The 12,888-nt window shown below is 35.5% G+C and overlaps 1 protein-coding gene across 7 annotated transcripts in view; it reads right to left on the bottom strand.

The window, feature by feature from the left end:
• Nucleotides 1-12,888, bottom strand: part of BCAS1 (brain enriched myelin associated protein 1) — a 141,278-nt gene that overhangs the window by 18,239 nt on the left and 110,151 nt on the right. For 4 of the 7 annotated variants that reach the window (XM_074210276.1, XM_074210280.1, XM_074210279.1 and 1 more), the window contains one exon: nt 3,295-3,360. The exons of the other annotated variants lie outside the window; for them this stretch is intronic. In XM_074210276.1, coding sequence (XP_074066377.1) covers nt 3,295-3,360 — 66 coding nt within the window. The remainder of the gene's footprint in view (nt 1-3,294; nt 3,361-12,888) is intronic. 7 annotated transcript variants of the gene reach the window in all.

Here is a 12,888-nt window from a genome sequence, read left to right on the forward strand (position 1 = left end):
TTTCTTGGCAAAGATACTGGAGTGATTTGCCATTTCTTTCTCTAACTCATTTTACAGATGAGGAAAGAGGCAAACAGGATTAAATGACTTGGCCAGGGTCACACAACTGGTAAGTATCTGAGGTCATATTTGAACTCAGAAAGATGAGTCTTCCTGACTGAGTGTTCCTGACTCCAGACCTGGTACTCCAGAGAGTAGGCAGCTAGTTTAGGTTCAAGAATTATCCATAATGTACATGAGAAGTACCATGTTGCTGAACAAACTGACTTGGAAGTTCCAGTAGAGTGGAGGCTCTAGACCTGACAGGGGTTGGTGAATTTAGTTGGCAAAAAAAAATTTACATCTTTATTTCAATATAATTGATTTCCTTTGTAATTCTTCAGGCATGAGAAGAGACTAGATTGCAAATGGGGAGGAGAGAGTTGATTCTCATTACATTCAGTGAGAAGACTGAAGTGACAGGAACTAGTCTATGCAAATGTAATTCATTAAAATTCTATGACATTACTAGGGAACTTGGGATGTTTAACCTGGAGAAGAGAAGATTGGGCCAGGGGCAGGGCATGATAGCCATCTGCAAGGATTTGTAGAAGAAATATTGAACTTGTTCCTGATCACGGAGGGAAGATTTAAAGCAACAAGGGGAAGCTGTGATGGGGCAAATTTCAGCTTGATGCGAAGTCAAATTTTCTAACAATAAGTCATCCACTAGTGGAATGGGCTGCCTTAGGAAAGAGACAAGCAATTATTAATACTTAATTTTTTCTGGACACTGTGTTAAACACTTTACAAATATTATCTCATTTAATCTTCACATCAACTGTGGGAGATAAGCTGCTGCTATTATCATGATTTTACAAATGAAGAAACTGAGGCAGACAGAGAGTATTTGAGGCTGAATTTGAATTCAGGACTTCCTCATTCTAGACCCAGAACTCTTATCTACCATTTCCCCAAGTAGAAGTCCTTAAGCAAAGGTTGGAGAACCACTTGTTAAAAGTCTTAAAGAACTGCCTTTTTTTTTTTCCTGAGAGAGGTGGGAATGAATGACCTCTGGAGGTCTCTTCCAACTTTGAAATTTTGTGATTCTACTCTGAAAGTGATTTCTTAATTATTTAGAAATGATTTTGTTAACTTAGGAATTGAATGCAAATAATGCTTTTGAAATGTTCTGAAAGTAATTTTTTTCTTATACCTGAAAATCTTCTCCTTGAGATTATATTTATGCTCATAATTTGTTTAGCAAGTTTTTTATAGACTGTATAAAAGATAGTTTTTTCTCCAAATTATGATGAATTCTGAAAAAATTATACAATGAGTAAAAATTTTAAAGTTACTTAATTTAACTTATATTAGGGGAAATGAAATATAATATAGATATATTAAATTTAATTTATTTTAGAGGAAGAAGGGGAAATTAGAATATAGCACCTGAGTTCAAATTTTGCCTCAGAATCTTATTAGTATGTGACCCTGGGCAAGTCACTTACCTCTATTTGCCTCAATTTCCTCACTTGTAAAATGAACTGGAGAAGGAAATAGCAAACCATTCCAGTATCTTTTACCAAGAAAAACCCAAAACTGGGTAATGAAGGGTCAGACACAACTGAAACAACTGAACAAAAACAATGACATATTAGGGGGCAGGGAATACATAGGTGCTGTGCTAAGGGTTTTACAAATACCTCATTTGACCATCATAGCAAATTTGTAAAAGAGGTGTTATAATTAGCCCCATTTTATAGATGAGGAACCTGACAGACAGTTTTAGATCTAGACTGAGGCAGGATTTGAAAACAGATCTTCCTGATTAGGCACAGCACCTCATCTAATTAGAAATTGAAAATCATATCTAGGGGCACTCAAAGAAAATTATTTTTGATTTATGCTGCTCTCTATTATCTACCAAAGCACTTACTTTTCTCATTCCTTTTGACTATGTGAATCTTTTTCTACACTTAGTCTTTTTTCTAGCTCTTACAGTCTTCTAGTCATTGTTTCCTAAGGGTTATTTTGTTCTCCCTTATTAGATTATAAATTCTCAATTAAGGAATGGCTGAACAAATTGTGATTTATGGTTGTGATGGAATATGATTGTGCTATACAAAATGATGAACTGGATGGTTTCAGAAAAACTTTGCACAAAACAATGCTAAGCAAAGTGAGCAGTCAGGATAACTTTGCACACAAGCATCAGCAATTATGTAAGGATGATCAACTGTGAATAACTTATCTATTCCCAGTAAAACAGAGATCCAAGATAATTTGGAAAGACCTATGATTAAAAAATGCTACACACCTCCAGAAAAAAGATTTGATGGAATCTAAATACAAATCAAAACATACTGTTATTTACTTTTCTTATTTTTCCTGCTTTTAACACTTGTTTATTTTAGATAATGTCTTATTAAATACATAGACAATTCAGCAAACAATTGTCTGTGGGAGATACCAGGATAGTACCTGGGAAGAACACTGGGATTTGGAGTCAAGAGGCTTGGATTAGATTATGGAATCTGCTATCTCCTCCTGGTATGATCTTGGTCAAGTCCCTTAGTCTTTGTCTAGTTTTATTGTTTGTAGACAAGAGGAGATAGGACTAGATCAGGAATTCTTGACCTTTTTGTTTGATGGGCCCCTTTGACAGTCTGGGGTCCCTCTCAGAATGTATTTAAAAACCATAAAATAGAAAACATAAGATTGCAAAGGATATCAATTATATTGAAATAGAGCTAATGGAATATTTTTAAAAGAAGAATCAAATGTACAGAACTCAAACATAAGAATCCCTGGTTTGATCTAAAACCTTACAGTTTATATGGCCAAGATTTTGTGAACTGAATTTGAAAACAGTGATTGAAAATGATGTTTGTCCTTCATTTTTGAAGAAGACCCATGACAATGGTCTCATGATCAGGGGATGTGATGCCATGACAAGGACATGAATTAGATTTGAGTTGGGGAGGGGGGTGCTGTGCTAAGTCAACAACCTCATTTTTCTCTTCCAGAGCCATCTGGGTCCAGTGGCCAGAGATGAATCAGGACAACTGGAGATAGCCCTGAAAGTGAGGCAATTAGGGTTAGTTGACTTGGTCCAAGTCACACAGCTAGGAAGCAGCAAGTGTCTGAGGCTGGATTTGAATTCCCTTCTCCTGACTCCAAGGCCATTGTTCTATCCATTGTACTGTCTAGTTGCCCTGATGATTGAAAATAATCTTGACCTAAACCCACCACCATAGTTCATTTGTTTGAAAATTATCTTCACCTGAACCCACACCAAAGCAGATTACTTACTTGACCATCAGGGTCTTTCCCATTGACTTCTTCTGAACTGGTGAATTCTGCAACACCTCTCATTGACTAAAACAACAAATAGTTATTGACCTTTTTGTCTAGGAAGGGAATATCTAGTATCTTAGATCTATTTTCCTTTGTTTTTGAACTGCGAGAAAATAAAAGCCAGGGGAAAACTTGTATTATTCATGAGATGTACTGATATTCATGTCATTGTATCCCTAGCTTGAATAATTTCTCTAGTCTAGCCCTTTCTGTACACAACATGTAATAAACATATATATTTGTATTGAGTCCTACCACTGAAGTGTCTCTCAGTTTTTTTGACAAGCAATAGGAATGAATAAAGATAAACTGTTTTTTGAGCACGAGCATGATGATGCTGATCTGTGGTCATTAACTTTATGCTGTTTTTTTTTAGTAGTCTTGTTCATTTTACTGCTATAATATCACTTCTGTCTCCTATTTTCTAATCACCTTCCAAAAGGCTATTATAGCATCCAAATTGATTTTCCTGTTTTCAGTATCTCCCTTCACCAAATCTGACCATATATGTTCAAGGACTATGAGTGGCTTCCCATTCCCTCTGGTGTAAAATAATTACCTTTGCCTGACATTTAAGCTCTATATTTAGCACTACTATATCTTTCCAGACTTATTTCATATCATTTCTCTTCACAAACTATATTCTTTTTTTATAAGTTTTTTTTGCAAGGCAATAGGGTTAAGTGACTTGCCCAAGGCCACACAGCTAGGTAATTATTACGTGTCTGAGGTCAGATTTGAACTCAGGTACTCCTGACTCCAGGGCCGGTGCTCTATCCACTGCGTCACCTAGCTGCCCTGATAATCTACTTTTCAGGAGAGGTTTTAGATTAAATGCCTTAGAAGTTTGTAAGAAAGCATATACTTTGGTTTTTTTTGTTTGTTTTTTGTATTTTTTATTTTTAGAGAGCATATACTTTTGAACTAGCTATACAGAACGTCAATAACTTAGAATATTTACATAGAAGTCTCTATATGGAGATCTTTTTGACAACAAATGAATGCTCCAGTGATTAATTTTCTTTTATTTCAGAGTGGTGAGGAACAATGTACAGGTGTCAATTCTTGTTCCAATGGAAGATGAAGTGAGGATAAAAAAGAACTGGAGGCAAGAACTATATTCTCTGTTCATTGCCTGGGCTGCCCTCTTATGAGTTTGGAAGAATCCATTAATAATAAGGACTTAACTAAAATGATGGATAGCTAGATGATCTCTAAGATTCCTTTTGGCTCTAAATCCTTTCCTGTTCCTACAATATATCCATCATCAGCTGTAAGGGATGTTAATAGATATGAAGGACAACCATGCTCTTAACCAAAAATGTCCCTTGAAAAGAATACACTTCAAAGCAGCACCCCCCATAGAGTGTTTTAAAAGATTTTTTTATAGGAAACCAGATAGTCCCTTGATAAATAATTTTTGAGTGATGGAGATCAAAAGATATGATCAACTATGATTGATCTACAGGTAGGTGTGTGAATGTCTCTGAGATTCATCTTGTGAGCTTGTTGATTCATGTATTATCTGTCTGTTTTTTCCTCTATAATCAAGATTGTCTATCCTCTGAAAAATAGACACTGATTTGAAGAGTAAAAAAAGGACTATTTAATTAAGGTATATTTTGAACTATTCCTCACTGGCACAGATTTTTTTTTGAGTTTGGAAATACAGTTGACCCTTTTTATTACTGACCTACAAAATATAGTTGTCTCCATTTTGTTGATACATCCCATGATTTTCATACTTCATGCTTTTATTTAACTTCTAGTCTATGTCTTACCTTAGACTCCTCCACTTTCAAAAACATTCCCAAGTCCTGTTTAGAATATTATTCCACATTATCATAAATGAAGCCATTTGGGAAATATGAATGCCCTCTGAAGGAGATTGGAATTAAACCTGTCTTTTCTTTGGGAAAGGGAATTTCCAATCACGGAAACTCCCTCTACCAGTTGCCAGGAGGAAACTCCTTTTTATCACTGCAGGTCAGCATCTTCCCTGACTTCCTTCTAGACTCAACTCTGTTGTCACCATCCTCAGGAGGTCTTTCATGGTCCCTTCCTCTGCTACCATCTCCCAATTACACTGTGCATGTCTTATCTATACAGTTGTTTACATGTTGTCTCCTTCATTTGACTATGGGCTCTTTCAGATTTTGTATTTTGCCTTTCTTTTCATTCTGAGCATTTACTGTAGTGCTTGGCACAATGTAAACAATAAATGCCTATGAACTGATATTGTAATTTATATTTGATTATTGAGAGGCTAGATGCTTATCTGACACCTGGACCTGAAGTTAAGAAGACCTGAGTTCAAATATGACTTTAGACACTCACTATCTGTTTGACCCTGAGCAAATCACTTAATAATTGTCTGCCTTAGTTTCTTCATCTGTAAAAAAATGGAGTTAATAATATCTACCTCCCAGGGTTGTTGAGAGAATAAATGAGAAAATATTTGTAAAGCATTGCTAATCTCAAAGGTTTTATAAATTCTAGTAGTTATGATTAGGAATATTGTTGTTTTTGTTATCCAGGATATGTCAAAGGCAGGATTTGAACCCAGGTCTTTCTGTTTTTGAGCCCTGATCCACTGCCTCACTATGAAAAAAATCAACATGAATTTATTAGCAGCAAAATTACTAATTTCAGTAGTTGTAAAGAAGCCAGTTTTCCCTTGGTAGAAAATAATATTCTTTCCCTTAAAGAGAGTTGTAAATGTCATTTCTGTTTAGTGCTTTTATTTTGGTATCAATTAAAAACTCAATGGTTTGAGCTTTAATCTTTCCTGTATGTTTTATGTTTCATATAATCTCAGGGAATCATTTAAATTGAGGATTCACTGATATTGACCATTCACAGATCTTGACTAGGCTAGTTTAGAGAAAAGTAGACATGAACTAACTGCAAAAGAGCTTTCTTACTTAAAAAAGAAATCTCAATTATTGGTCAAATAGAAAAATACAAGGAGCTTCACTCATTTTTTTCTTAGTCCCCTCTACCATCCATTTAAATATCAATAGATGCAAAGGTAAACTGATGACTGCATGTAAGATCGAGTTAAGATGCCTCAATCATTCATTTATCCTTCAACATTTATCAGACACTGTGCAAATCTCAGTACTAGAAAATGGAGGAGGTATTAAGTTTGAGTAAGACAAAGTTCTATAGTCTAGTTTTAGGATAGGACAAATGACAACAATTACATAATATACACAGCATTTTATAAGTGCATCAGAGAAATGCAAAACAATGTGAGGTTTGATGAATCAAGGGATCAAGGAATGGGCAAAGAATGTTATATTTTGAGTTTGGAAGAAATCTTAGAAGTTCCAGGAAATGGCATCTAATTTTAGGTTTAAAGTCTTAGGTTTAAAGGAATTCAGCAGGCAAAAAGGGAGACAGAATATTGATGGCATAGAGGCCAAAGGCACAGAAGTCAAAGAGTCAAACCACTTTTGAGGTTTTCTGGACAAAGATGATGGAATGGTTTGCCATTTCCTTCTCCAGTTCATTGTACAGATGAGGAAACTGAGATAAATGACTTGTTCAGGGTCACAAAGCTATTAAGTATCTGAGGTCAAATTTGAACTCAGGTTCTCCTAACTCTAGAACTGGTGCTCTATTCACTATACCTTCTAGCTACCCAAATGCATTCTTAGAGTTAGACAAATTGTCCAGTTTAATTGCAATATGGAGTAAAATGAGATAAAGCCAGAAATATAAGGTAGTGCCAGATCATAGAACAACTTTATTGCCAGGCAAAGGAGTTTTGGTTTTGTTCAGTGGATAAGAGTTAGTCATTGAATAAATTTGGATAAAAGAATGACATTTTCAAACCTAGGTCTGAGAAAGATTATTTTGACAAAGGTTTGAAATGAAGTAGAGGAGTGGCAAGAAAACATGGCAAAGACCTGTTTAGAAAGCAATTGCAATAGCCCAGATGAAGGGAAATTAGAGGTAAGGAAGAAATGGGAATAGAGAGGAAGGAGTAATAGTGAGAAATGATATGGACTTGGAAAGCCTAGACTTGGTTACTGATTGGATATAAGAGAGCAGAAAGATGAATGAATCAAAGATAACGCAATGATTGAGAACATAGGTTAATCTTATCAAGTTAACAGAGACCTGGCCCAGGAGTCTGAGTGAGAAATGGTATGAGCAGATCTATGCCTAAGGGAGATTAATCTGCAGTCTGCAGTGAGGTGAAGGATAGACTAGAGATTCAACTTGTGGTTGGAGGGCAGGAGGAGAGAGAGAGAGAGAGAGAGAGAGAAACATTTGAGGTTCAGTAAGCAACCAGGCAATAATTCAGACACATAAATGGTTGTACTCAGACACACGTTGCTCTCAGTTCTGATAGTCCTGATAAGTTAATAATTACCTGAGGTGTTTTAAATGGATTTTGTTTCCCAATTAGGAACCATAATAATGAGATAGTTCCAGATTGTTGAAGGCCTTGAATGCCATTCCTCACAGTGTCTCTTTTGGGTTAATTAGAAGGTGTGTTTAGGGGGGAAGTTAATAAAGCTTAGTTTGGGTTGTGTGAATCTGAGGCCTCCATAGGACATCCCAATGTAGGTATCATATACTAAATCTGGGATGTGGATCTGGAGTTCAGAAGAGAGAGTGGAACTGGAAATCATTTACGTAATAATACTAGGCCTACGATTACTTTCTTTTATCATCATCCTTTTATTGGAAACAGGTCAGGAGAAGTAGTTTCAAGGACATAAAGAAACATGCCAAATAACTATTTCTTACTCTTCAAATTGTTTTCCCCAATTATTAGGGCTACTAGTTAAAAATACTAACCACTTCCAAAATGTCTAATTCATATTAATTTATTTGGAGATCAAATCAATTATTTATTTTTTTATTTATAGAAGTGGAAAGGTTCAAACAAAAGCTTGAGGGAAATTTGGTCAATCTGTATTTAATTGTAGGATTTAAACTAATAAGTTGTTTCAAGTGCTGGGTAATAATGAGATCATTTTTACATTTCTTTCATTCCTATCTCTAATACTCTGTGGAATTAAATCCTGTTATCCTCTATAGGCAATATTCAGATGTTTAACATTCCAGTTGAAAATGTCTAAAGTTAGTGGTGAGATCATATTCTTTTAAATGAATGCAAATGTTACTAGAAAAAAGAGACTGGGTTCAATAAATGGGTCATTGACTTGGTCTTGGAAACCAATTTGTTCTGAAAAATTTTCTACAACCTTTTATACAGTCCATTCATTTCCCTTCAAACAGTCTTTCTCAAGATTCTTAAGTTGACTTAAGGTAGAACATCTTAAAAAAGTATATTCTTTGTACAGGGTTTGATAAATAGTGGATGAAAACTTGTGACATTAACTAGTTCCAGCTGCATACAAATGTTCAAAAAGATTGGGAAGAGATAATGCTATTTTTTGTCAGGTATAACCTCCATGTTAATCTGCCACAGTTTGGGTAGCTTCCTTGGAATCAACATGCCCTTTGTGTTTTAGGACTACTCTTCAATTAATTTTTAAAATATTTCTCCAAAATTAAATTTCATATCCAATGAAAATCTTTATCTAAGACTGAGAGAATGACTGATATAAAATGAGGTTCTAACAAAAAGAGATTATTGTGGCATATGACATATAATAAATCATGGTACATTGATAGTGTTACAACCCCAGCTCCATCTTAATGTTTTTATCTTCACAATACCTAGCAAATCTGGTCCCTCTTTTTCACTCTCACTGCCACAACTCTCATGTAAACCCTTATTATCTGTTTGAATTATAACGTGGCTGCTAATGAATCTTTCCAAATACACACTTTTTCTTTCCCAATCCCCAAATACCAGTCCCAGTTCATCCTTCACCTCACTGCAGATTAATCTCTTTTAAGCACAAATCTTCTCAATCCACTTCTTGCTCAAATTGCTCATTAGGTCTCTCTAACACTTGCTCAGTAAAGTTCAATCTCCTTAGTCTGGCATTCAAGGCCCTCCCCAATCTGGACTTTATTGTCCTTTATTCTCAATTACGTATCAAAATCCATGAAAAAAAAATCCACTTAAAGCAATTCATGTAATTATTACCCTATCAGGAATAGATTTCATACAAGAACGAGTTGTGTACAACTGGAAGAATAGAAGTTTAGAAGCTAGAAACACTAAGAAAATGAGAGGGAGAAATTAAGTATCACAAAAATGAAATACTTGGCATTGATGCTTTTCCCCAAACCAGTTTCTAATCATATTCTTGTCCAAAATATCAAACCAGTTTAAAACATTCAATTATTCAGCCATAAAAGAGTCATAGCAAGATGTTATTTATCTTTCTCTTAGGGGAAAGAGCTGATTTTTGCTTATAACCAAAGTAGCTAGCAAGCAAGTTTCATAGAGTTTCATTATTATCCAATAACCTGATTGCTATTTATTTTAGTAACATCTGCCATTTTGGTTATAGTAGTGTTGTAAGATATAATGATAGTTTGTATACTTAGTCAAATTTATTAAATTTGGCAAAGTTTAGATGCTTGTCTATTTTGTAAGTATTCTTATCTCTTAAAAATCTATTTAAAGATCTTTCCTTGATCTATTTAGGAAGTGGTAAAACATCTCTTATTGTCCTAGTTTGAGATTTTAGCAGCTCCATTAGAGATCTCTAATTTCTCTCAATTTAAAGTCTTCAAAATTTAGTAGAGATGATGAATGGGAGATCTGTCTGCCTGTCAGTCCATCTATCCATCTCTCTCTCTCTCTCTCTCTCTCTCTCTCTCTCTCTCTATATATATATATATATATATATATATATATATACATATACATATATATATGTATATATATGTAAATTCTTCTATCTTTCTTCTGAGCTCAAACTCAACATGTCCAAAATAAATTGCCTTTCCCCCTAAATCCACCCCTCTACCAAATTCCCTTTTTTTGCCAATGGAATGACTTTCTAGTCATTCTTTTTTTTAATTAGTTTTTTTTTTGCAAGGCAAATGGGGTTAAGTGGCTTGCCCAAGGCCACACAGCTAAGTAATTATTAAGTGCCTGAGGTTGGATTTGAACTCAGGTACTCCTGATTCCAGGGCCAGTGCTCTATCTGCTGCACCACCTAGCTGCCCCTCTTGAAAGCTCTATGCCACCTTCCTCTTCTCCTCCTTTTAACTCTCCCCACATATCTAACCTGTTGCCAGACCTTTAATTTTTTTTTTAAGGTTTTTGCAAGGTAAATGGGGTTAAGTGGCTTGCCCAAGGCCACACAGCTAGGTAATTATTAAGTGTCTGAGACCAGATTTGAACCCAGGTACTCCTGACTCCAGGGCCAGTGCTTTATCAGCTACGCCACCTAGCCTCCCCCTTTAGTTTCTTTCTCCACAACATTTCTACTCACATGGCTACCACCCTTGTTCAAATGCTCATCATCTTTTACTTGCACTATTTCAGTAGTCTTTAATACCCTGGTAGGTTAAACAGATCATTTTAGCTTCATAATCTAGCTGTTTCCAAGGGAAAAGAATGTTGCTTTTGCCATCTTAATTATTTGTTATTTCTCCTCCCTTGCAGTCCCATTTAGGTGTAGACTTATATTTTTCCTCCTATCTTTGTCTAGTTTTAAATATGTAAGTTTATGAATTGTGAATTCTATGCTTAGGGTTTCATATGCATTTTATTTCTCTTGTAAAAAAATCTAGTTGCCATGCAATGTCTCATGGACTTGTGATATTGTTTTTGGCTAACATCTTCCTTAAAAATGGAACTCCCTCTCCTGTTTTCATGCCTGGAATGTAATACCTCCTTGCCTCAACCTCCAAGAATTTCTAGCTTGCTTCAAGACTTGGCTTAAACAATACCTTTTACAAAAGGAGTTTCCAGATATTTCCTGTTACTAGTACCTTCCCTCCAATCATAAGGACTAAGACTTTCCAAAGACCTTTTTAGCTTTATCAATCTTATACCTCTGATCCCAAATTATTCCTATTCTAGACTTCTTCTTCTTATTCTTTTTTTTAAGGTTTTTGCAAGGCAAATGGGGTTAAGTGGCTTGCCCAAGGCCACACAGCTAGGTATTATTAAGTGTCTGAGACTGGATTTGAACCCAGGTACTCCTGACTCCAAGGCCAGTGCTTTATCCACTATGCCACCTAGCCACCCCCATTCTAGACTTCTAATTACACTTTAGACACCACCATCTTTGGGTCCTCACCTCCTTCTTCCACTGTATGCATAGAATATTAAATAGAATAATAAACATATATTAAGTGTCTACTATGTGGTAGGTGACTGAAAAGAGAAAGGCAAAAAGGAAGTGGTTCCATGAGAACCCCACAATCTAGTGGGGAGAGGGGGAAAATAATATGTAAAGTAACCTCTAAGGTTATTTCTTGTTCTAACTTTAAAGTCCTAGGTCCTGCATTCAAATCTACCCCTGTTGCCAATTTCCTATGTGATCTTGACTTTTACTAGTCTCTGTTTTTGTACAGTATGAGAGGGTGGCATTCATGACCAAAGAGATTCCTTCTAACCAGATCGATAGTATGACCCCTATATAGATAATTCCAACTCATAAATAAGTTATGCTCTAAAAGCTTATTGATGCATAAGTTGTTTGGAACTTAGAACACATTCTTTCCATAGAAACAATATTACAAATATTAGCATTACCAATACTAACTTTATCCCAGGTCCCTTTGCCAATCATCTAACAGAGATTCAAAAATAAGGGAAGTTCATCTTGAGCTTACAAGTCAATTGGAATTATTTGGAGTGATTCTCTTTTCTAAAAGCAAGACTTAGTCCTTGATCTTCAGGAGTTTACAATTGAAATTCAATAATAATTAAGATTAACTTTTCCATTTCCAAATGGGGCTGAGAAATCCAGCAAATTTGAAAAAACAAAACAATCCATTTGAAAGAAACAAAATTAACCCTTCTTTATTGAGAGCACATTAGCAAGAGTATTAAAAATTAGCAGCTAGGTAGGATAGAGTGCTGGGTAGACATTTGTAGTCCAGAAGACCTGAGTTCAAATGTAACCTCAGATGCTTGCTGGGTGACCCTGTTTAAGTCAGTTAACCTCTGACTGCCTTAAGTTACATCATCACCTTAGGCTGAACTATTGCCACAGCTTGCTGGGTCTGCCTGTATCAAATGCATTTATTATTAGCCCCACTTTGTAGAGCAAGAAGCTGAGAAATAGAGCTTTTGATAGTAACACATTTATATAACCCTTTAATAGTTTTAAAGTTCTTTACATATGTTATATATCTAATCATCACAAGAGGATTACTGTGATATTATTGAAGTAGAGGAAAATATTAGACAGAGAAATATGTTTTATAGTTAATCTGTTCTTTCTATACTGACCATGTATCTACCCCTTCCCCCATTCCATTGTTCAGGTTATTGAGATGAGGTCAAAGTACCTTACCCTTCCCTGAAACCCTATCAACAAAACAATATCCCTGCCCTAGTCAGAAAGGATTAAGTCTTTGTGCTGCTACCCCCATCATCATATCCCTCATTATCTCATCTCTGCTCTCGGAACTACCTGTTCTCCC

Source organism: Macrotis lagotis, chromosome 1 (assembly GCF_037893015.1).
Source record: "Macrotis lagotis isolate mMagLag1 chromosome 1, bilby.v1.9.chrom.fasta, whole genome shotgun sequence".
NCBI lineage: Eukaryota > Metazoa > Chordata > Mammalia > Peramelemorphia > Peramelidae > Macrotis > Macrotis lagotis.